The sequence below is a fragment of the Chiloscyllium plagiosum genome, unplaced genomic scaffold, assembly GCF_037043375.1.
Source record: "Chiloscyllium plagiosum isolate Xiang-an unplaced genomic scaffold, Cpla_swu_hap1 HiC_scaffold_1, whole genome shotgun sequence".
Classification (NCBI taxonomy): domain Eukaryota; kingdom Metazoa; phylum Chordata; class Chondrichthyes; order Orectolobiformes; family Hemiscylliidae; genus Chiloscyllium; species Chiloscyllium plagiosum.
The window spans coordinates 72,473,386-72,497,939 of NW_028270139.1; the positions used below are offsets into that span (position 1 = coordinate 72,473,386).

The 24,554-nt window shown below is 41.1% G+C and overlaps 1 protein-coding gene across 2 annotated transcripts in view; it reads right to left on the minus strand.

Moving 5' to 3' along the window:
* Positions 1-24,554, minus strand: part of corin (corin, serine peptidase) — a 260,269-nt gene that overhangs the window by 50,362 nt on the left and 185,353 nt on the right. For both annotated transcript variants that reach the window (XM_087987873.1, XM_087987868.1), the window contains 5 exons: positions 17,173-17,280; positions 10,176-10,286; positions 4,981-5,103; positions 1,083-1,187; positions 106-337 (listed from right to left, as the gene is read on the minus strand). In XM_087987873.1, coding sequence (XP_087843999.1) covers positions 106-337; positions 1,083-1,187; positions 4,981-5,103; positions 10,176-10,286; positions 17,173-17,280 — 679 coding nt within the window. The remainder of the gene's footprint in view (positions 1-105; positions 338-1,082; positions 1,188-4,980; positions 5,104-10,175; positions 10,287-17,172; positions 17,281-24,554) is intronic.

The window sequence follows — 24,554 nt, forward strand, 5'->3', positions numbered from 1 at the left end:
TGCAACCTACTCCATTAGATTATTATGAAAATGTCTGCAACAAAATGGAGTAGTGCTCTCCATATCCTTTCCAATCTTTTGAATAAGGAGGGCATTCTGCATTACCTGCAAGGTGGGACCCGTTGATTAGTCTCATAGTCACACTTTGGTACAAGGATGCTGCACGCAAAAAACATGAGGTACTTGTAACAATTCGTCTGAACAAGGTTCGGAAAGAGTGAAAATTCCCAGCTAATTGATGCCTCTTTCTGGTCCCGGTGACTCAGGTAGTTAGGGTAGATGGTGGAGTTGTATGGCTGATTCATACAGAGCTCAAGAGTAATGGGCTCACATTTACCTGCATGAGGAAAGAACATTTAAATGGGTTTTCTTGCAAGATACTTGAGTTTTAAAAAGTTGGTTTTGATAAAATGGCTGAAGGTTAAATATTAGACAAACTCTCTACTAATAATGAAAATTAAAAATGATACCATGTCTGGAGTCTCTTATTACAGAGGAACCTCAATTATCCGAATCTCGGATTATCCGAACGAGATCTCGAGGTTCCGATAGAAACATTACATCAAAGACATGGTGAGGGGGCGGGGGGGGGGGGGGGCGGGGAGGGGAAAGAGTGGAGATGGACAGGGTTGGGGGACAGGCAAGGGGAAGCGGGTTGGTGTTGGATAGGTTTGGGGGGGGGGTGGGGGGGGGGAGAGGTGGGAGCGAACGATGGCAGTGTTGGACGGGTTTGGTGCACGAGCAGCAGGGCAGTGTTGGAGCGGGTTGGGGTGTGGGGGCTCTCGCGCAGTGTGCTACTGTTTAGTCTCCTGAATGGGGAGGGGACTTAACAGAAAACTCCCCAGAGGAAAGGAATTGAATCAATTAAATTAATAATCAATTATCCAAACAAAATAGTGCCCGCCCATCTCATTGGGATAGTCGAGGTTCCTCTGTACACTGTGTGATACACAAATATGATGTATTGCCATTGCAAATATTACATATATTTGTGGTCAAAAGGAAATAAACTTTAATTGTGTGGTGTGCCATGGCAGACCACGCATCTTTCAGAATAATTTGATCAAATCGCTCTAACTTACTGCAGTTTGTTCTACTGTTGTGAGCTGCACAACTAGAGCCATTGCAGGTGTCTGTACAGGAATTTTCAGCACAGGATAAATTCCCTTCCTTGCAAGAGTTCTGATCTGCTGGAGCAAACAGAAAACATATAATTGCTGTTTTTAATGCTACTCTTTCTCAAAATTAAATTCTTGTATACCCTTTATCAGGATGTCAAATTCGTCTAGCTCATCTACAGTGAAAGATGCTGTTTGGTCAACAAATCACAATTCAATATTCATGGACACAGGAGAGGATCTCCATTTTCCCTGTGGCTTTTTAAGGTTCAGGCAGTTTAAGATGGTGCTGTAGAATAGCCTAAAATTCTATTGGCAAACAGAACATTTTGATGAAGTATCAGTCAGCAGCCTAACCTGGGAGTATATGAAGCTGACATTTGGTTCACAAAAAGTACTGAAGTGCTCTATCTCCTGCACAGGCATTCACTTTTAATATACAAAAAGAAAATCAAAATAAATTCTAACTTTTTAAACACCCCCTAATTTGAAGGCAATAAAGAACAGAATTTAATAAGGGTGGTCTAGACAGGTGTCTTTGCCAGTGAAAGCTATTGTTAATACATGGATCTTCAGCTGAGTTTGTGGGATCCTTCAGGAAAGATAAACATTAGCTGGATGGGGATTGTAGCAAGAAGGTTGCCAACTCCTAGCCATCTTCCCTCCCTAATCAGGCCCTCAATCTTTTGAACAGGCACATCCCACAATTTAGCAATAAGAGAGTTTGTTTGCTGCTCTCCCCAGATACCAAGAACTCCGTCCAGCCCTAACTGAGCCTCAGAGGCAGCAGGATGATGTCCTTAAGTGGGGGGAGAGGATTGCTGGCAAGACAAGCAGTTGTTGCTCAACACTAACTTTGCTTGAAGTGAGTGACTTGCTGAGCCATTTGACGGGACAGTTAAGAGTTCACCACATTGACCAGAAGACATAGAGGAGAAAGTGAGGTCTGCAGATGCTGGAGATCAGAGCTGAAAATGTGTTGCTGGAAAAGTGCAGCAGGTCAGCACCGCCTTCCTAACCTGTAATCTTCTTCCTGACCTCTCCGCCCCCACCCCAGTCTGACCTATCACCCTCACCTTGACCTCTTTCCACCTATCACATTTCCGACGCCCCTCCCCCAAGTCCCTCCTCCCTACCTTTTATCTTAGCCTGCTGGACAAACTTTCCTCATTCCTGAAGAAGGGCTTATGCCCGAAACGTCGATTCTCCTGTTCCCTGGATGCTGCCTGACCTGCTGCGCTTTTCCAGCAACACATTTTCAGCGACATAGAGCCATTAGTAAGCCATTTGGTCCATTGAGAATGCTTTATCATTCAATGTCCTAACCAATCCAGCCTCTCTTTGATGTCAGAAGAGAGACTGATTGGTTAGGAATGTATTCATTGGAGTTCAGAAGGATAAGGGAGGATCTCATTGAAACCTAGAAAATTCAAACAGGGTTCGACAGTGTAAATGCAGGAAGGATGGGGAATCCAAAAGCAAGGGTCGCAGTCTAAAGATATTAAATAAGCCATTTGCGATTAGGATGAGGAGAAACTTCTTCACCTAGAGAGTGGTGAGCCTATGGAACTCTCTGCCACAGAAAACGGCTGAGGCCAAAACACTGAATGTTTTCAAGAAAGAGTTAGATATAGTTTTTATGACTAAAAGGATCAAAAGGTATGGGGTGAACGAGGGCACAGGGGCCTGAGAAGTTGATTATTATGATTGTAATGAATGGCAGAGTAGCAAAGGGCCAAATGATCAACTCTAATTTCTATGATTCTAAGATGATCTAATAATCCCCATTTCCACTTACTTGCTTTTCTATCCCCACAAGAACTCTTGATTTGCTTAATGATTAGAAGTCTATGATAGCCTTGAATATGCTCAACCACCCAGTCTCTACAGTTCTCCAATAAGAACCAATTCAATAACTCAACCTCTCTTCATAAGAGAATCTTCCCATACCCAGGATTTAGTTAAGGAACCTTCTCTGGAATGACTCCAATGCAAATATATCTTCCCTTAAATAAGGGGACCAAAACTGATCACAGTACTTCCACTATGGTCTGACTAGTGCCTTGAATAGTTAAAGCAAGACTTCTCTATTTTTTTGAAACTCAATTCCCTTTGAAAGAAAGGCTAAAATTTTGTTTATTGTCCCTATTACCCACTGAACTTGGATGCTAGCTTTTCATAATTTATGCACTAGGACTCCCCAAATTCCTCTGTGCTGCAGCTTTCTGCAGTCTTTCTCCATTTAAATAGTATTCAGCTTTTGTATTCTTTCTACCAATGTGCATAACCTCACACTTTTGCACATTTTGCTCAATCTGCCAAGCTTTTGCCCACTCACTTAACCTGTCTATATCCTTCAGTAGTCTCCTTGTACCATCCTTATCATTGACCTTCCCATCAACGTTTGTGCCATCCGCAAACATGGTTATAGTACATTCACTTTTTTCAGGCAAGTCATTGATATATTACAAGCAAAAACGGTGATTGTTGAAAAAACTTGTTTTAGAATTCGGATCTGCAACATCCGTAGCTTTTTTTTATGTTAGCATATTGCTGTGAGTCTGTAGCTAAACCAGGTCAGAATGGCAAACTTCCATTTCAAAAAGGTGAACCAGTTGACTGTTGATAACAATTAGGCAAAAGTAAGTCCTGCATATGCTGGAGATTAGAACCAAGAGTGTGGTGCTAGAAAAGTACAGCTGGTCAGGCACCATACGAGGAGCAGGAAAGTCGACATTTCGAGCAAAAGCCCTTCATCAGGAAATTGATATGGTTGATAACAATTGTCATGGCCACCATCATTGATAACTATCTTTCAATTCCAGATATCAATAGAACTCAAATTCCACCAGTTGTTCAGGATCTCTGAATTAGCAACCCAAGTGTGTGTGTTGGTGGGGGGGAAATAGGTGGGTAGCGGAAAAGAAAGCTCACAAGCTTTCTTGGTCCAGACTTTATCTGAGGCAGTGGGAACAGCAGCAGATTATATTCCCACCCCTCCATCTTGAAATCCACCTCATGGAGAGTCGGCAGCAGTAGATTCTGCCTAACACTTCAAATAGTGCCATATACAGGTAAACAATCCTTTATCCAAAATTCCACAATCCGAAAGCTCCAAAATCCAAAATCTTTCTCATGGAGTGTGGAGCATCATTTTGGTGTGTGAACAGGTCACCCAACTCCACACCCACTCGAACCACATCACTCAGATATGACTTGGCACCGTGGGCAGCACTGGCAGGCTTCAATTTTGTCTCAGCACTCGTACTATTCACACGGTCATCTGCTGTTAGGTAATTTTTTTAAAAATGTCACTGTGAAAATGTCATTTATTCCGACATCTGAAAATTTCCCAATTCCGAGAAACAACTGGCCCCAAGGATTTCAGATAAAGGATTGTGTACCTGTACTGAATTATACTATCATCAGGCTTCCATAATCATAAGCAACTAGAAAACATTGTTTAAAGATATTGGAAATATCATTATGGTAAGGTCTGTTTTGTTTATTTAGGAATAATCCTATAACTAGCACCATTAACTATTAGTTAGTCCTGAGATTTAATCTTATACAAATATACTTGTGCACCACTAAGAGAAATAAAATAAATTTAAATTGATCTAATTAAATTAATTTACATTTATATTTGAATAAATGAGTAAAATTACTCTTCCGAAAAATATTAACATTTTTTCCACTCATTTTATTCATCAATTTTATTTAGCTTTGAAACTAATTACATTTTATTGTGGAAATACCTCATTGGTCAACTAGAATTGATTGTTGCGTGATTAAATTCATACTTTTAAGGTGTGAGCATTTTAGATTTCATAATTGTACTGAATTAGAATGGACTACAAACCATGGGTTTTGGAACAGTTCAGTTCATCACTCCAGTCTTCACAGTCATTCTCACCATCACAGTGGAAAATGCTTGGAATACATCGACCATTACTACATTCCATCAGACCCTGGCTCTTGCAAGCTGGAAAACAATTTTCATATGTCTAAAATAATTAAGTTAAAATGAAATTATTTTGACAACTTTTAAAGATCCATTCTCCAATGCAGAGTTTACAGTCACACAGCATTGAACAAGTACTTACCGTGACATAGACACAGTGCTAAAGTCTGAAGACTTAAGAAACACCAAACAACAGAAGTATTGGATCTAGGTGAATGACAGGCCATCAGGAATTATTGTAGCTCCTGATCGGGGCAGAGTTGAAATATATAGGGGCTTTGGTTAGATCATTTCAAATGCAATTCAGGTCTCTCTTTTTAAAGAAATAAAAGAATTCCAGAATTGAGAACTACAAGGAAGTGGAAATGCTACTGCAATCAAGTTGTACATCAAGGTATTGATATACCAACAGTGGATGACGCAAACCCAAGCATGATGAAGGGAGTGAACAGAGATAACAGAAGTTCTGGACACTCCTCCTTAAACATATAGGCTATGCAACTGTATTGGAGTACTTAATGTAATATTCCTTTTCAAAGATAAACTGAGTAATTATAGGGCACTTTGTTCCTTCAATTTGTAGGGAAATGCTTAGAATTCAGAACGAGATATAATTAGTCAACATTTAAGAAACATGGATTAATCAATGGCCATCAGTGTAGATTTGTTAATAGAAAATTAAGTTTAAGAAATTTATTTGAGATTTTTGAAAAGGTTTACTATTGTAGAGATAAAGGGAATGAAGTAATAGAAGTATTATATAAATTTTCAACAGGCTTTCAATAATATGTTGAATAAGAGGCTTATTGAAAAATATTCAAGCATATGTTATGAGTTGCAATGCAATGGCTGAATAGAATGTTGATTAATGGATAGGAAGCAAAGTGTTAACGGACATATTTTGGATTCACAAGGTTTGAAATGAAGTACCTGAGTGGAGTACACCCTTGTTATGGTATGTAGAGATGACATGAACATAGTAAATAGAATATTAGAATTTACTGCCAACACAAATTAGGAACAAAGAACAACACAGCACAGGACCAGGCCCTTCATCCCTCCCAGCCTGCGCCAACACATTTTGCCCTTCCATATTAAAACTGTCTTCACTTATAAGATCCATATCTCTCTATTCCCTTTCTATTCATGTATTCGTCCAAGTGCTTCTTGAATGCTGCTATTGTGTCTGCTTCCAACAACTCCTCTGGCAGCATGTTCCAGGAACTCACCACCCTTTATGTGAAAAACTTGCTTCGCACATCTCTTTTAAATTTCCTCCCTCACACCTTGAACCTGTGTCCCTTAGTAAATGACCCCTCCAACCTGGGAAGAAGCCTCACACTTTCTACTTTATCCATGTCATTCGCAATCGTATAAACTTCTATCAGGTCGCCCTTAACCTCCTGCATTCCAGTGAAAACAAACTTAGGCTATCTAACCTTTGTTTATAGTTAAAACCTCCTCATACCAGGCAACATCCTGGTAAATCTTTTCTGTACACTCTCCAAAGTATCCACATCTTCTGGTAGTGTGGTTACCAGAACTGTATGCATGTTCCAAGTATGGCCTAACTAAAGTTCTATAAAGCTGCAGCATAACTTGTTTATCCTTATACTCACTGCCCTTTCCAATGAAGGCAAGCATGCCACAGGCCATTTTTACTAGTTTATCACCTTCAGTGATCTGTGACCTACACATCCAGATCTCTCTTCCACAAATCTTTGTATTGTCTTCAAACTTACTAATTAGACCAGCTATATTTTCTTCCAAATAATCTTTTTAGATCACGAGCAGCAGAGGTCTCAACACTGATCCCTGTGGAACCCCATTAGTCACAACCCTCCATTCCGAAAAGCATCCTTCCACTGCTACCCTCTGTCTCCTATGACTAAGTCAGTTCTGTATCCATCTTGCCAGCTCACTCCTGATACTTCACCTTTTCTACCAGTCTGCCATGAGTGAGGCTTTACTGAAATCCATGTCAACAACATTAACCGCTTTTCCCTCATCAATCATCTTCATCACCTCCTCAAAAAACTTGATTAAGTTAGTGAGGCATGATCTCCCTCACACAGAACCAGGCTGTTTATTTCTAATCAGTCCATCTGCTTTTAAATGCGTATAGATCTTGACCCTGAGAATCTTTTCCAATAATTTCCCTGCCATTGATGTGAGGCTAACAGGCCTGTAGTTCCCTGGATTATCCCTGATACTCTTTTTAAACAATCGGGTAACATTAGTTATTCTCCAGTCCTCTGGAATCTTATCTCTGGCCAAAGAGGATACAAAGATGCCTGTCAATGCTGTAGCAAATTGTTCTCTTGTTTTCCACAATATTCTGGGATAGATCCCATCAGGACCCAGGGACGTATCTACCTTAATGCTTTTTATGACACACACCTCTTCATTTTTAATAGCAACTTGGCTTAGAAATTCAACACTTCCTTCTCTGAAATCATCCTCCAGCAATTCCTTCTCTTTGGTGAATACCAGCACAAAATATTCATTTAAGACCTCACCTACTTCTTCTGGCTCCACACATAAATTCCCTCCTTTGTCCATGAGTGGGCCAACCCTTTCCTTGGTACCCTCTAGCTTTTCATATGTGTATTAAAGCCTTGGGATTCTCCTTAATCCTGTTTGCTAATGACTTTTCATGACCCCTTTAGCCCTTCTAATTCCTTGTTTAAGTTCTTTCCTACTTTCCTCCCACACTTCAAGGGTTTGTCAGTTCCCATCTTCCTAGACCTTACATATGCTTCCCTTTTCTTTCTGAGCAAGATCACAACATCCCTGGTCATCCACAGTTCACATACCTTGTCATACCTATCCTTCATTCCCATAGGAACGTGCTGCTCCTGAACACTTAGTCACGGCCGTTTGAAACATGTCTGATGTAGACTTACCCTCAAACAGCCACCTTCAATCAACATTCTCCAGTTCCTGCCTAATATTGTCGTTTGATTTCTCCCAATTTAACACCCTCACCCGAGGACTGCTGTTATCCCTATATATGAATAAAGTAAAACTCATGATATTATGGTCACTACTCCTGAAATGCTTCCCCACTGAAACTTCACTCACCTGGCCGGGCTCATTTCCCAAAACCAGGTCCAGTATAACCCCTTCTCTGGTTGGACTGATTACATGCTGTGTCAAGAATCCCTCCTGAATGGTCCTTACAAATTCTGCTCCATCCAAGCCCCTAGCACAAAGAGTGTCCCAGTCAACATAGGGGAAGTCAAAGTCACCCACCACAACAACCCTGCTGTTTTTACATCTTTCTAAAATCTCTCCACATATTCTCTCCTCTATCTTCTGCTGGCTGTTGGGAGGCATGTTGTATACCCCCAGGCCTCTGATTTCACCTTTCCTATTCCTGACTTCTACCCATTCTGCCTCACTGCACAAGTGCTCTAATGCACCCTCCCTCAGTACAGCCATGAGATACTGCTTTACCGGTTGTGCAACTCCCCCACCCCTTTTACATTCCTTTCTATCACACCTGAAACATCAAAATCATCAGACATTCAGCTGCCAGTCCTGTCCATCTGTCAGCCAAGTTTCCATACTCTCACCAATGTCATAGTTCCAAGTACTAACCAATGCTCTGAGTTCAGTAAAGAATGAGGAGGACTGTGAAATACTTCAGAAGACAGACAGATTAGCAGACCAAGTAGGTAGGTGACAGGGTAACTTAATGAGGATAAGTCATAGAGTCATTACGATACAGGAGGAAACTCCTTGTCATTGAGTCTACAACCACCCTCTGTAAAACAATTGGATCTGCCCCACTTCCTTGCAACTCTGTAGGCTTATTTTGCTCATGTGCCCATCCAATCTTCCTTTGGAATCATGCATCTACTCCTCTTCCACCACCTTCAAAGGAAGCTAGTTCCAGCTCATTCGCACTTGTTCTTTAAAATAAGCTCTTCCTGGATCTGCCCCTCCTCACCCCGCCTTGCATCTCTTGGCAAAGGTCTGTCCATGTGACCTTGTACCACCAGCTGATCGGAGCAGTATTCTTTGTCTACCTGTAATAAACTTGACAATCGATATCAAATCTCCCTTCAATCTCCTCTGCTCCAAGGAGAACATTGCCAGCTTCTCCAATAAAAATGGAAATTGCTACAAGTCATCAGCAAGTCTGGCAGCATCAGTGGCGAGAGAAATAGAATTAAAGTTTGGAGTTGAATACGATTTGTCTTCAGTACAGAAAAGTAGAAATTTGACGGGTTTTAAATAAATCTTAATTCTTTTTAGCTTCTATCAGCTCAGCCTACTGTAGGATGCAGAACAAGCTGATAGAATAAAATTCCTCACCATTACTGGGTTGGACACCAATCTTACATCAAAATGTTGCAAATCTTATCCTAGAATAGGAAGATATAGTTAATCTGAACATTTTGGACAACTTTGGCAGGCCAAAGCTTTTCTTCACTACACGGCAGTGTGTGATCCTCCAGAAATTTGAGGGCTTACACGTGAAGAGCAGACTTGGCTTAGTTTTTGTACATTCTGTAGTTCACTGTCATTTAATCATTTGCTCTGCACATAAGGAATAGCTAGAATGCAGACTATCCAGCAGGCATCAACGCCTTGAGGAGAGATGGTGAGAAAAGTGAGGCCAGAGTGAGAACATTGACTTCCCTGGAAACAAATGAATTACCAGGTTAAAGAAAAACTCACTTTTACTTTAGATAATACAAATCCACCTTCAGTTTGTAATATGTTATTCACAATTCACACATTTAGACTTACTAGCATGAAGAAAGTAATTATTTAGCATTACACTCAGATAGTGATGCTTAGCTTTTCCTTATTTTTGTGCACATGCTCATAGAACTTAATTTGGATTAATAATTTGATGCTTAAGTATAAACTCACAAAATAAGTCCAAGTATTGCCTGCGTGATGTTAGCTATAAAACTTTGCTCCTTAATTACAATCTTCATGGGAAATAGTTCAAGTGCACACACTCTTCCTTATATACCACAAGGGAACAACAGGGTTCCGGATATGTTTTTCAGTCTATTCCCAAGTTCTTGACTTACTGATAAGCCATAAACATTGATGGTGAATTGATGACTTACAGCAGTTAACCTCATCAGACTTGTCTCTGCAATCATGGTCTCCATCACAAACCCAGGACTTCAGGACACACCGGCCACTTCCACATCTGAAATGGAGCTCAGGGTTGCATTCTGTAAAATAAACATGGTTTAAGAGAGTCGAGAAGTTATAACACAGGTCATTGAAAACTAATATGAAGCAAAAGCAGAGCCTTACTGAATTTCCGAGCCAGACTACTTAATGAAGACTATTTTGTTTGGAATCAAATCTTTCCAGAGCTTTAACCATGTAGCCAAGTTAAGAAATGACATGCCCTGTCTCCATTTCCTTCCCTGAAGTACGCAGTCTTGTTATATTATTGCTCTATTGATACCAACAAAATTCATATACGTCAACCATTCTTGACATGTCAACAAGGGTAATAAGTTTCAGCTGCCACTTCACTGTGAAAAGCATCCATGTAACTTGCATTTTCCAAAGGTTGCTGGATAGTTATCAGCTTGGCATTATACTAAGCTGTGTATTTGAAAGCTCCTTTTTTTTATATACTGTTAGCAGATCCTACAACTGTCCCCAGTGCCATTAAGCTAGCGAGACTTCAACTTTTACTTTTATGTATTCAAGGAATATGTCCCACATTGAATGAACTTAAATCACAGCATGGATCAGTACACACTTCACAGAAGTACTAAAATGGAGATTTGACCAGTTGTATCTGTCCAACTGTTTCACCTGCAATGCTCTATCCCAGCTCCATTTCCCATACTCTTTTCTATACTTCATTTTCTAATGTTGTTGTAGCTTCTTAGAATAGGCAATTGCCCATTTAAGACAGAGATGGAAAGCAATTTCATCCCTCAGATGGTTGTGAATCTTTAAGATTCCCTACCCAGCAGAGCAGTAGAGGCTGAGTCATTGGATATTACCAAGTTGAGTTAGACACGTTCAAAATATAGGGGCATCAAGAGTTGAGGGGAACACAAAGGGAAGTGGAGTTAATACCAAGATTAGATCAGCCATCTTCAGCTGCTTTATCAATTACAGTTCCTCTATTATATAGTCAGAAGTGTGAATGAACCCTAATATTTTCACCATTCATGACTCCTCAAATACTGAAGCAGCCTATGTCCAAATGTTGCAAGATATCGCATTTAGTCTTGGGCTCATAAATAGCAAGTAACATTCATGCTACACAAGTGTCATGAAAATGATCAATTTCAACAAAAAAGAATCTATCTCCCCTTTATATTTTACAATACTATCCTCACCGAAAATGCTGCATCATCATCCTGGGGATGACCAACGAACAGAAACTTAACTGGTTTCTTGGCAGTTTGGAGGAACAGAGGGATCTGGTTGTGCAAGTACATAGATCCCTCAAAGATGCCACCCAGGTGGATAGGGTTGTTAAGAAAGCATATGGTATTTTGGCTTTCATTAACAGGGGTATTGAGTTTAAGAGCCGTGAGGTTTTGCTGCAGCTCTACAAGTCCCTGGTGAGACCACACTTGGAATATTGTGCCCAGTTCTGGTTGCCCTACTATAGGAAAGATGTGGAGGCTTTGGAGAGGATGCTGCCTGGACTGGAGGACTTGCCTTATGAAGAAAGGCTGAATAAGCTCGGATTTTTCTCTCTGGAGAGAAGGAGGAAGAGAGGAGACCTGATCAAGGTGTACAAAATAATGAGAGGAATAGATAGAGTTAATAGCCAGAGACTTTTCCTCAGGGCAGGATTGACTGGTACGAGAAGTCATAGTTTGAAGATATTAGGAGGAAGGTATAAAGGAGACATCAGAGGTAGGTTCTTTACGCAGAGAGTTGTGAATGCATGGAATGCGTTGCCAGTTGAGGTGGTGGAAGTGAAGTCATTGGGGACATTTAAGTGACTGCTGGACATGCACATGGATAGCAGTGAGTTGAGGGGTGCGTAGGTTAAGTTAATATATTTTACATTAGGATTAAGTCTCTGCACAACATTGTGGGTCTAAAGGCCTGTTCTGTGCTGTACGTTTCTATGTTCTATGGTCCAGCTACATGCTGTGGCTACGAGAGCAGGTCAGAGGCTGGGAATTCTGTGGCAAGGAACTCACCACCTGTCTCTCCAATGCCTGCCCATCATGTACAGGACACATGTCAGAAGGGTGATAGAAAATTCTCCATTTGTCTAGATGACTGCGGCGGCACAACACTTAAGCAGCTTGATACCATCCAGGACAACACAGCCCACTTGATTAACACACCATCCACCACCCTAATAATTCACTCACTCCACCACTGACACACAGCAGCAGCAATGTATGCCATCTGTAATAGACACTGCAAGAACACACCCAGCTCCCTTCAAAAGCAACTTAGGTGGCACAGTGGCTAGCACTGTTGCCTCTCAGTGCCAGGGACCCAGGTTCAATTCTAGCCTCGGGCGCCTGTCTGTGTGGAGTTTGCACATTCTCCCTGTGCCTGCATGGGTTTTGTCTGGGTGGTGAAAATGTGTTACTGGAAAAGCGCAGCAGGTCAGCAGCATCCAAGGAGCAGGAGAATCGACGTTTCGGGCATGAGCCCTTCTTCAGGAATGGGTGCTCCAGTTTCCTCCCACAGTCCAAAGATGTGCAGGTTAGGGGAATTGGCCATGCTAAATTGCCCATAGTGTTGGGTGCATTACTCAGGAGTAAATACAGGATAGGAGAATGGGTCTGGGTGGATTACACTTTGAAGGGTCGGTGTGGGCTTGTTGGGCTGAAGGACCTGTTTACATACTGTAGGGAAGATAAACCCTTGATTATCATCTTGAATGATAACAGCAGATGATAAATAAGAACATTGATCAACAAATAGAGTTATAGAGATGTACAGCATGAAAACAGACCCTTCAGTCCACCTGCCCATGCTGACCAGATGTCTCAACCCAATCTAGTCCCACCTGCCAACACCCAGCCCATATCCCTCCAAAACCTTCCTATTCATATACCCATCCAAATGCCTCTTAAATGTTGCAATTGTACCAGCCTCCACCATTTCCTCTGGCAGCTCATTCCATACACATGTGAAAAAGTTGTCCCTTAGGTCTCTTTTATATCTTTCCCCTCTCACTCTAAACCTATGCCCTCTAGTTCTGGACTCGCCCACCCCAGGGAAAAGACTTTGTCTATTTATCTTATCCATGCCCCTCTTGATTTTATAAACCTCTATGAGGTCACACCTCAGCCTCTGACACTCCAGGGAAAACTGCCCCAGCCTATTCAGCCTCTGCACATAGCTCAAATCCTCCAACCCTGGCAACATCCTTGTAAATCTTTTCTGAACTCTTTCAAGTTTCACAACACCTTTCCGATAGATAGGAGAGCAGAATTGCATACAATATTCCAACTGTGGCCTAACCAACGTCCTGTACAGCCGCAACATGACCTCCCAACTCCTGTACTCAATACTCTGACCAATAAAGGAAAGCATACCAAAAACGACCTTCACTATCATATTGACCTGCGGCTTCACATTCAAGGAGCTATGAACCTGCACTCCAAGGTCTCTTTTTCAGCAAAACTCCCTTGGACCTTACCATTAAGTGTATAAATCCTACCAAGATTTGCTTTCACAAAATGCACACCTCGCATTTATCTGAATTAAACTCCATCTGCCACTTCTCAGCCCATTGGCCCATTTGGTCGAGATCCTGTTGTAATCGGAGGTAACCTTCTTCACTGTCCACTACACCTCCAATTTTGGTGTCATCTGCAAACTTACTAACTTTACCTCTTATGCTCACATCCAAATCATTTATATAAATGAAGAAAAGTAGAGAACCCAGCACAAATCCTTGTGGCACTCCAACGGTCACAGGCCTCCAGTCTGAAAAACAACCCTCCACCACCACCCTCTGTCTTCTACCATTCAGCCAGTTCTGTATCCAAATGGCTAGTTCCCCCTGTATTCCGTGAGATCTAACCTTGCTAACCAGTCTCCCATGGGGGACCTTGTCGAACGCCGTACCAAAGTCCATATAGATCTCATGTACCACTCTGCCCTCATCAATCCTCTTTGTTACTTATTCAAAAAACTCAATCAAGTTTGTGAGACATGATTTCCCACGCACAAAGCCATGTTGACTATCCCTAATCAGTCCTTGCCTTTCCAAATGCATGCATCCTGTCCCTCAGGATTCCCTCCAACAACTTGCCCACCACCGACATGAGGCGCACTGGTCTATAGTTCCCTGGCTTGTCCTTACCACCCTTCTTAAACAGTGACACCAATTTGCCGACCTCCTGTCTTCTGGCACTTCATCTGTGACTATCGATGATACAAATATCTCAGCAATCACTTCCCTAGCTTCCCACAGAGTTCTAGGTTACATCTGATCAGGTCCTGGGGATTTATCCACTTTTATGTGTTTCAAGACATCCAGCACTTCCTCCTCTGTAATATGGACAGTTTTCAAGATGTCACCATTTATTTTCCTACATTCTTTCTCTTGCATGTCCTTTTCCATAGTAAATACTGATGCAAAATACTCATTTAGTGTCTCTCCCATCTCCTGCGGCTCCACACAAAGGCTGCCTTGCTGATCTTTGAGGGGCCTTATTTCTGCTTCATTACCCTTTTGTCCTTAATGAATTTGTAAAAACCCTTTGGATTCTCCTTAACTATATTTGCCAAAGTTATCTTATATCCCCTTTTTGCCCTCCTGATTTCTCTCTTAAGTATACTCCTACTGCCTTTACACTCTTCTAAGGATTCATTTGATCTATCTTGTCTATACCTGACATATACTTCCTTCTTTTTCTTAAACAAACTCTCAATTTCTTTCATCACCCAGCATTTCCTTTCCTTTCACTCTGAGAGGAACATACTGTATCTGGACTCTCGTTACCTCATTCCCGAAGGCTTCCTATTTTCCAGCCGTCTCTTTACCTGTGAATATTTGCCCCCAGTCAGCTTTTGCAAGTTCTTGCCTAATACCGTCAAAAGTGGCCTTTCTCCGCGATGTCCCAGACTGAAATCTGTCTTGATAGAGCCTATTTTGTTTTTTTTTTGGTTTTAATGACGTGATCTGTCATTGAAATACAAACACGCAATTCCACTGATTTGGAGTTAAACAATAAAACAGAAGGTCATTACACAAAAGATTTGAAGATAAATAGAACAAACCAAACTGTAGACAAAACAAAAAATTAAAGCAATTGAAACAAAGTAAAATCTCCTAGTAATCCTAACAACATTCCTTTTCAGGGCTCACACCAGTGAGTATTTCCTTCTTTTTCACATCTATTAAGATTCATTTAACTTTCACTTCAAATCCCTATCTTGAGAATCTGATAGCTTCTTCCTGGAGCCTTCAGCAGCTGAGTTTAGACCTTCTCAGCCTCAAATAAACCCTTCAGAGTTTCAGCCAAACACATCTGGTCTAGATTTTTAAAGTAAACTCAATCCACTGAAGTAACTTCTTTCCAGGAGTCCTAAAACTACCTCCATTTCTCAGGAGCAGCTGTTTTGTGCATCTAGCTTCGGCCAAGGCTTCTGCAAAATTTCCTAAGCTGAAACTAAGATGTTTTTTCTCCCCAGGTTATGGGTTTTCCCGAAGCCCCAAAAAGATTCCAAACTCTTGTGCCTTATAACTTAATGCACTACCGAGTCTATTTTGTTGCTTGTAAACTTTACCAGTCTGAACAAATTCCCATTAGCCTTTACAAAGTATACCTCTCAGACCTTTTCTAATGAAATCACTGTGGCTACAGAATGCCTACAAGGTAATCATTAAAATCCTGCAGGCACACATAAAATCCATATGACACTAATTCAACATTCAAAAATCCAAAAACAATTTATATTGAATATATAATAGACATCACATATCACCTGTAAGTTCTATACAAATCACACAATTTTCTGACTAAGCTACCTTGTTATTCCCTCACTGCTGTTTGAGCAGAAACCTAGAACTCCCTTCCTAAACGTACTGAGTGTGCCCCTGGGCACAAGGACTGCAGTAGTTCAACAAGATAGCTCACATCTCATGATCAAATGTTAACAATTCTTTTAAAAGTTGTTAGACCTTCTTTCCCAAAGCTATTTTTGTGAAGTATTCCTGACTTTAGTAATCCCAATTCAAGAAATTATTTTTCCTTTTCATTCTTCAAAATAATTCATTTATACTCACTGTTATTGATAAATGTTGACACACTTAATAGCACAAAAAGGACAGAACTCCGTTGTATCAAAAAATAAATCTGAAAACTTGTAGGTAAAACTTTAGCTAAAGAATCATTGAATTTTCTTTCATGGACTTTTTGCCTTGGATTGACAATACGTTTAGTTATAAGTAGCATTCCTCCACATGAGAATAACAAGTGATTCAGAATAACTGTCCAAATGATTTTGATGATTTGTAAATATTGATGTTACTTATTTTTAGAACGGAGTAGTAATTAAGTTTATGCTCTGTCTTTGGAAAGCAACAAATATCTTCTACTTCTCAGATTTTCAATGATAACTGAAGCATTTTTGATTCTTCCAGGATTCAATATGACAGGAATTGTAAGACTCGAGCTGAATTGTTTACAACAGATTAGGGAGGAGGCTTAGGAATTTTTCTATTTCCATTTTTCAGATGTTACATAGCCTCCTAGGATTCTAACATGGTGGTCAAAGAGCCCACACTCATTGAGAGCCATAAACGTGCTACCTTCAATATTGGTGAATATCAATGTCTAAAGCCAATGTCTAAGACAAATATAAGACCCATAATTTGCATACATAAAAAGGAAATAAAAAGATCTCCACTGCAAAGATGGTTCCTGGATCAATGTGATGCAATCAAGATGGGTTTTAAAGAAGTGCTTGGCTGGGTGGTCTGTTTCTATAATGTATTATCTGTGTGATTCTATGTGGTTTTACTGCAAATTACAATGACCATTATTAGCTACCTGTTGTAATCTACAGTGTATATAAGAGTTTAAACAGTCAAATTTGGTTACAGCAGGTTTCTGCTTCCAAACAGAAATGTAAGTTTCATGCTCTACTTACCACAGTTTAGTTCATCACTCAGGTCCCCACAGTCATCGTAACCATCACAAGTGTTATTATGGTGGATACATTTGCCAGTGCCACACTGAAACTGCCCTTGGCTACAAGCTGCAACAAGAAAACAAAGACATAAACAAGGATAAAATGGAAAACATGAATGAAACAGTGGCTTAGAAATTTGTCTCCACAGAGACAGCTGCCTGAGGGTGGTAGTGAACCCAGGTCCCTGATGCCGTGAGGCACTGAGCCACCATACCACCCCAATTGCTCTGAGATAGTTGCATGGTGATATTTTAAGACTATGATGACTGTTCTTGGGCAGCGTCAACCATTTTCCTTCTCATCACATGTTGAGAATTGTTTATATAGCAAGTAGTTGAGCAGTTGAATCATAGAATCACCACAGTGTGGAAACAAGCCATTTAGCCCAAAGGATCCACACTGAACAGCATCCCACTCAGACTCATCCCCCCATCCCTGCATTTCCCGTGGCTAACCCACCTAGTTAAATATTAAACTAACTAGCTTGGGATTTTGGGAGGAAACTGTAGCACTCAGCAGAAAACCACACTGACACGGGGAGAATTTTCATACTCCACACAGGACAGTCGTTCAAGAGCAGAATCAAACTTGGGTCCCTGGTGCTGTGAGATAGCAGTGCTAACCACTGAGCCACCATGCTGCCCATTACTGAGCCACCTTTGAGAAAGTAATTGACTGAGTAGATATAAAGGGGAACAGGTGGGACTGACTGAAGGCTAGCAGCAGCTGTAAAACTGTACAATTAATGAATTCAGTCAACAAAGAAAGGTGTCTTGGTTTCTGTTTCATAAACTGGCTTGCATTCGAGCAGATATTGGTAACAGCGGATGGTTGCCTCAACGTGAAATTTGGAAATCAAACAGGAGATTGTAATTTGAGTTACTTTCAAGAAGAATGGCAGAACCAGCTGTAAAGTATGGGATACGTTTTCCCACTTGGTGTTCTTTGAAGTTGAAGCTTGGAAAATGAGGCAGATCCAAGGACACTGGTTACATACTTTCCAAACAAAAGCAAGTCACAGTCTTGCTCTGTTCCTTACTGCACAAGCAGGATCAGGTGTAAATTACTCTCAGAACTAAAGGCTCAAGAATTAGACACTGAGGAAGTTTTGGATAAATTATTAACAATAATGCCAAAATTTAAAAGAACAATGGTTTCTCGAGTATGCAAGTCATTGATGCCTTCATTGCTCAGATCTTTGAATATAGGAATTGGGACATCATATTAAGGTTGTATTGGATGTTGGTGAGGTCACTTTTGGAGTATGGTGTACAGATCTAAATTGGCGAGGATTCAGAAAAGATTTACCAGGATGTTGCCAGGACCGGAGGATTTGTATTATCAGGAGATGTTACTTTAGGTCACAGTTCTAGAAGGACTTCCTTACCTTCCTTTTAAAGAAAACATTTTTTAAAAGTAACCCAAATTCATATGCTTCTATTTTGGAATAGAAATTCTGAATATATTAATATATAGAAATTATACACTTTTCATTGCAAAAGAGCTAACTTTCATTTGTGTAAAGACCATTTCTTAATATTTTTGGGCTTTTTAAAATTCTGAAATGAAAAAGAGCTGCTTTGAAAGCCAGGGATTTATGAAGATGGCTTCATATGTTTTGACAATCGGAAATTTGATGCTGATTATGAACTCTGTGTAGCTGTGAGTTCCAGCAAAGTGCAGATGAACTGGAGTCAAGGGATTGTTTCCAAGTGAAGCTGACTGGTGTGGACCGAAGGCCAGTTATCCATCACAAAGTCCTCTACCTGATAACAACCATGTGAATAGTTATCTATGCATAAGATAGATTGCAATAAAAATTGCTTCTGACGGGGCAGCACAGTGGTTCAGTGGTTAGTACTGCTGCCTCAGCACAAGGGACTTGGCAATTCCAGCCTCGGGTGACTGTCTGTGCGAAGTTTGCACATTTTCCCCGTGTCTGCGTGGGATTTCTCCGGGTGCTCTGGTTTCCTCCCACAATCCAAAGATGTACAGGTTAGGTGGATTGGCCATGCTAAATTGCCCAGAGTGTCCAGGGATGTATAGGTTAGATGCATTAGTCAGGGGTGAATATAGGATAATAGGGTAGGGGAATGGGTCTGGGTGGGATACTCTTCAGAGGGTTGATGGGGACCTGTTGGGCCAAAGGGCCTGTTTCCACACTGTAGGGTTCTATTCTATGAATAAAAGAAAACAGCAGTTCTGCAGCAGACAAAAAAAAAATCATTCTTGTTCAGTTCTTTGTAGTAAGCCTCTTTAAACCTGAAGAAAATCAACTTTTATTTCCTCGGCAGATGCAACAAGTTGTGACTTTGAACTGGATAAGTATGAGACCTTTCATAAGTGGAACTGTGGAAATATCCAAGAAAAGGAAAGTCACAGAGAAACCTTCATTTCATCAAAAACCAACCCTTTGAAAGCAAAACATTGGATTTTTTTTTTAAAATAGCAATTCTTGTTTAATAAAGAAACTTGGTCCATGCTTTCTATCAGCTTGGTGTAAAAATCAGGCAGCTTAGGGATTGAGTGCAGTTCTTTTAAAATTTTTAAGTTTGTGATGACTCCAGGAATAATGAGAGTTGATTCTAGCACTGCCTCAGTGAGAGTTGTAACATCCAGCAATGGAACCTGTGGTTTCCCCTGTATCAGGCTCACTCTTCCCTCCTACGACCAAATTTGTCTGCTAGGTACTTAGTTTATTCTGGTATTACTCCTCTGGGTTACTCATGGTAGCCTCCTTTTGCCCAATGTTGGCACCAACTTCCAAGCAAATTTGACTAGAAAATTAGCAAACAGCATTTTAACAAAGCTCATTCACTTGGATCAGTTGAACTCCCAGAAGGCAACTTTCAGGTGAATTGTCTAATTGCTTTGGCACGTTCCTCATTTTAAAGTTAAGTTCTAGTCCCAACTAGGAGTTTAATAAAAATGACAATTGGCTAAATGAGGAATAACCTGGTGGGGTCCTAGAGAATGCCCAAAATCTCAGTTTGCATAGTACAGGCATTAAATAGTGATCATTTAACCCTTCCTGGACCTAAACTGTTCTATTGACAGGAAGTTTTGTCATCTTAGCTATTGGAGAGCTATCAAGCACTTAATGAATGACAGAAATGGGCATCCAAAACATTGCGTGCTTGATCCAAATTACAATGTCACTACCGTTGGTCATCTTTAAGAATTAAGTTGTCCGCTTGATACACCTTGAATAGTTTAGAAATCAAAATAAAAAAACTAACACTACTAAAAGGTTTTTGAGTGATAACTAAGGTCAGATAGCAGGCAAATCCAAGATGGCGGCATCCTGTTAGGTTCACATTTGCTGGGCTCTGCGCCACAACATTGACCAGACAGAGCTGAACCCAACCCATTCACTTTACTGTGAGTAAATACACAGTCCAAGAGCTAGAAAACCTGCAAAAACTACTTACCTTTTTACAGAGGGAGAATGCCGAGAAAAGGTGGAAGCTCACCTGGGGCCGCAGTAAGGGCCAGCCCACTGAAGCAGCAGGCTTGTTTCAACAGACCCTGCTTGAAGAGCTGGCCAAATCTTGAGAGGTCCTGGAGAAGATTGAAAAAACAAATCGAAGAGAAGCTGGCTCCAATATCTGCTATGCTGCAAGACCTCGGGAAAAGGACCAATGCATTTGAGCGCCAGGTTGCAGGGGTAGAGGCAGAGACTGACTTCTCCAAGAGCTGGAGTGAAGTCCTGGAAACACAGGTCCATGGTTTTTTGGATCTGGTGGATAATCTCAAGAACAGGGCAAAAGAAAGAACCTGTGCATTATTGGCATACCGGAGGGGACGGAAGGTGAACGGGCAGTGGAGTTCTTTGAGAAGTGGCTCCTGGAATTCCTCAGTTTGGAGTCTGAGAATGGAAGGATAAAGGTTGAGAGAACCTATCGGATTGCAGCACAAAGGCTAGGTATGGATCAGTGCCTACACCCTGTCCTGGTAAGGTTCCATCATTATAAAGACATGCAGATGGTCATGATGGCTCCAGGGCCATGTTCTTTCAAGACTTCTCGATGGCAGTGGTTTGGAAAAGGAAGTCTTATGATGGTGTCAAGAAGAGATTGAGAGAGTCTGGGGGGTCCAATATTCTTTAAGTTATCCAGCGTTGCTTCGGATCAATCATAATGGATCTAGACATTTGTTCGACTCACCAGAGAAAGCGAAGAACTTTGTGGACATGTTGACTTAAGATAGACGGCCAAATAGGCATAAAGTAGAGATGTTCAGGTTTGTTCTTTAAAAAAGACTTGGTGGAGTCTCCTTGCTGGTAATAAGTTGTGTTAAATGATATCCTGGATGTATAGAGTATTTATTTTTAATTTCTAAGTTATGTTAAGGAATGGGTGGCATATTTATTTTTAATTTACTTGTCTATAGTACTAACTTTGCCCTTGTTTTTTATTTCCACCAGGTTGTCGGTGTATGTGGCAAAAGTGAGGACTGCAGATGCTGGAAACCAGAGTTTAGATTAGAGTGGTGCCGGAAAAGCACAGCAGGTCAGGCAGCATCCGAGGAGCAGTGGGGTTGTAGGATGTGTAGGTACCCCCTTTGAATGGAGGTCAATTTCTCTAATCAGTGCTTTTGGTGATTTTTTTTGTTTTTCTGTTATTGCTGTATATAGTTTTTGTAAGTTTTGTAGATTTGTTGGCTGCAGTTATTTTAGTTTATGTAGCTTTTGGGTTTTGTGGATTTTTTTAGTACAGCGATCTATAGTTTGGATTCTTCCTCTCTAGAGTCTAAATGGTGCTATAGAAGGTTATGGCGAAGGATGTGTTCAAGTGGTTTACCTGGAATATTAAGGGGAGTTATTCACCAGTCAAGAGGAAGATGGTACTTTCTAGCCTTAAAGGGAGAGGGTAGATGTTGCCTTATTACAAGAAACACATCTGGATGATTCAGAGCATTTGAAGCTGCAGCAGAATGGGTATGATTGGGCTTATTTTTCACTTTCATTCTAGTTAGAAAGGATCTTGCATTTAAGTTGTTAGAGTGTATTAAAGATTAGTTACAAAAATCCTTATACACAGGCGATTTGTAATCCTCGAGGTTCTGATACATGGGGAAGAATACGGGATCTTAAATGCTTACTGTCACCTGGCCTATCCCCTTAAATTCTTGACAGATATACTTTCTAGACTGTTTAACCTTGCATCTCAGCATATCATTGTGTGTGTGTGTGTGTGTGTGTGTGTGTGTGTGTGTGTGTGTGTGTGTGTGCGCGCGCGCGCGCGCGCGCGTGTGGTGGATTTCAATTGCCTAATAGATCCTACGTTGGACAGATTGCCCAAAGGCCCTCTAATATCTTCTTCGTGATCAACACAATTAAGGGATGTGTGCGCCAAACTGGGACTGGTAGATGTTCAGAGGCACCTTCACCCTACTGGCAGGACTTCACATTATTTTCAAAACCACATAAATGCCAGGATTGATCTTTTTCTGAACCCTGCAGTGCATCTGGGCTCAGTGGGGTACAATTGGCAATATCACTATTTACGATCTCGCTCTTGGATAGCCTTTTGAATAAATTTAACACAGATTATAACATAAATGGAGAGGCAGTTCAGAGAAACAAATAACAAAACACTGTGAAATAGTGGCAGATTTTGGCAGTAAACTTAATTAAGAAAATTTGTAAAAGTCCTGGCTTCACATTGAAGATCCTTCCATTAGCTATGATAAATGGGATATACTTCAAACAGATTTAGCAACACAAAACTGGACATCTAAGTGGTGGTGTGAGCCATGACAAGCAGCAGAATTGTGTTCTGTGTCTTTAACATCATAGCCTGGCATACCCCCCATTGTACCATTAACATCAAGTTAGCATATCAACCATGGTTCAATGAACATTGCAAAAAGGCATGCCAGGAGCAGCACCATGCAGACATAAAAATGGGTTACCAACCTGGTGAAGCTACAGGACTACTTGCATGTTATTACAGTTTAAGCATCAAATGATGGATAGACCTAAGCGATCCAATGCCCACAAATCAGATTTAAGCTCGACAGTCCTGCAACATCCAGTCACAAATGGTAGTGGACAATTAAAGCAGCTCAGGGGGAATCCAGCATATCAGTGTAAAAGATAAGACCAAAGCATTTACAAGTATCATCAGCCAGAAGTGAATGGCCTATCTCTGCCTTTTCCTGAAGTTCACCAGCATCGCAGATGCCAGATTTCAATCAATTTGATTCACTCTGTGATATCAAGGAATGAGTAAAAGAATCGTTTATACAAAGTATGGGCCCTGCCAACAGAGCTACAGCAGTATTGAAGACTTGTGCTTCATAATTAGTCACAAACTTAGCCGAGCTTTTCAGCTAAAACAATGACATCTCCCTGGCAGTGTGGAAAACCTCCCAGCTCTGTTCTGTACACTGAGCAGAATACATCCATTCTCCATTTCCAACATGCTGAGGGTTACCATTTACCAGATGTGCAACTGGACTAGCCATATAAATATTAGAACTACAAGAGCAGACTAAAATTTGGGAATTCTGCTACGAGTAACACTCCTCCTAATTCCTCATAGCCCATCCACAATCTACAATTCACAAGTCAGGAATGATTGGAATACTCCTCACTTGCCCAGACGAGTGCCGCTCCAAGAACACTCAAGAAACTTGACACCATCTAGGACAAAGCAGCTTGTTTGATCAGTATCTCATCTAATACTTTCAATAATCTTACATTCATGCACAGTGGCAGTACTATGTACCAGCTATAGGGTGCAATGTAACAACTTTCCAACTGTGCTTCAACAGCACCTCCCAAGCCACTGAGAAGGACAAGGACAGCAGATATACAGGACCACCATCACTTGCAAGTACTCCTCAATTACACTGACCATCCTGATTTGGAACTATATTGTTGTTCCTTCAGTGTCATTCGGTCAAAATCCTGGAACTCCCTCCATGACAGCCCTGAGGGTTCCTCTACAACACATGAACTGCAGCAGTTCAAAAAGTCAGTTCTCCATCACCTAGTCGGAGGCAATTTGCAATAGGCACAGTGGCACAGCGCCAGAGACCCAGGTTCAATTCCCGCCTCAGGCGACTGTCTGTGTGGAGTTTGCACGTTCTCCCCGTGTGTGCGTGGGTTTCCTCCGGGTGCTCCGGTTTCCTCCCACAGTCCAAAGATGTGCAGGTAAGGTGAATTGGCCATGCTAAATTGCCCCTAGTGTTAGATAAGGGGTAAATGTAGGGGTGTGGGTGGGTTGCGCTTCGGCGGATTGGTGTGGACTTGTTGGGCCAAAGGGCCTGTTTCCACACTGTAATCTAATCCAAAATGTTGGCATGTAAAGCAATGCCCACATCCCATTAAT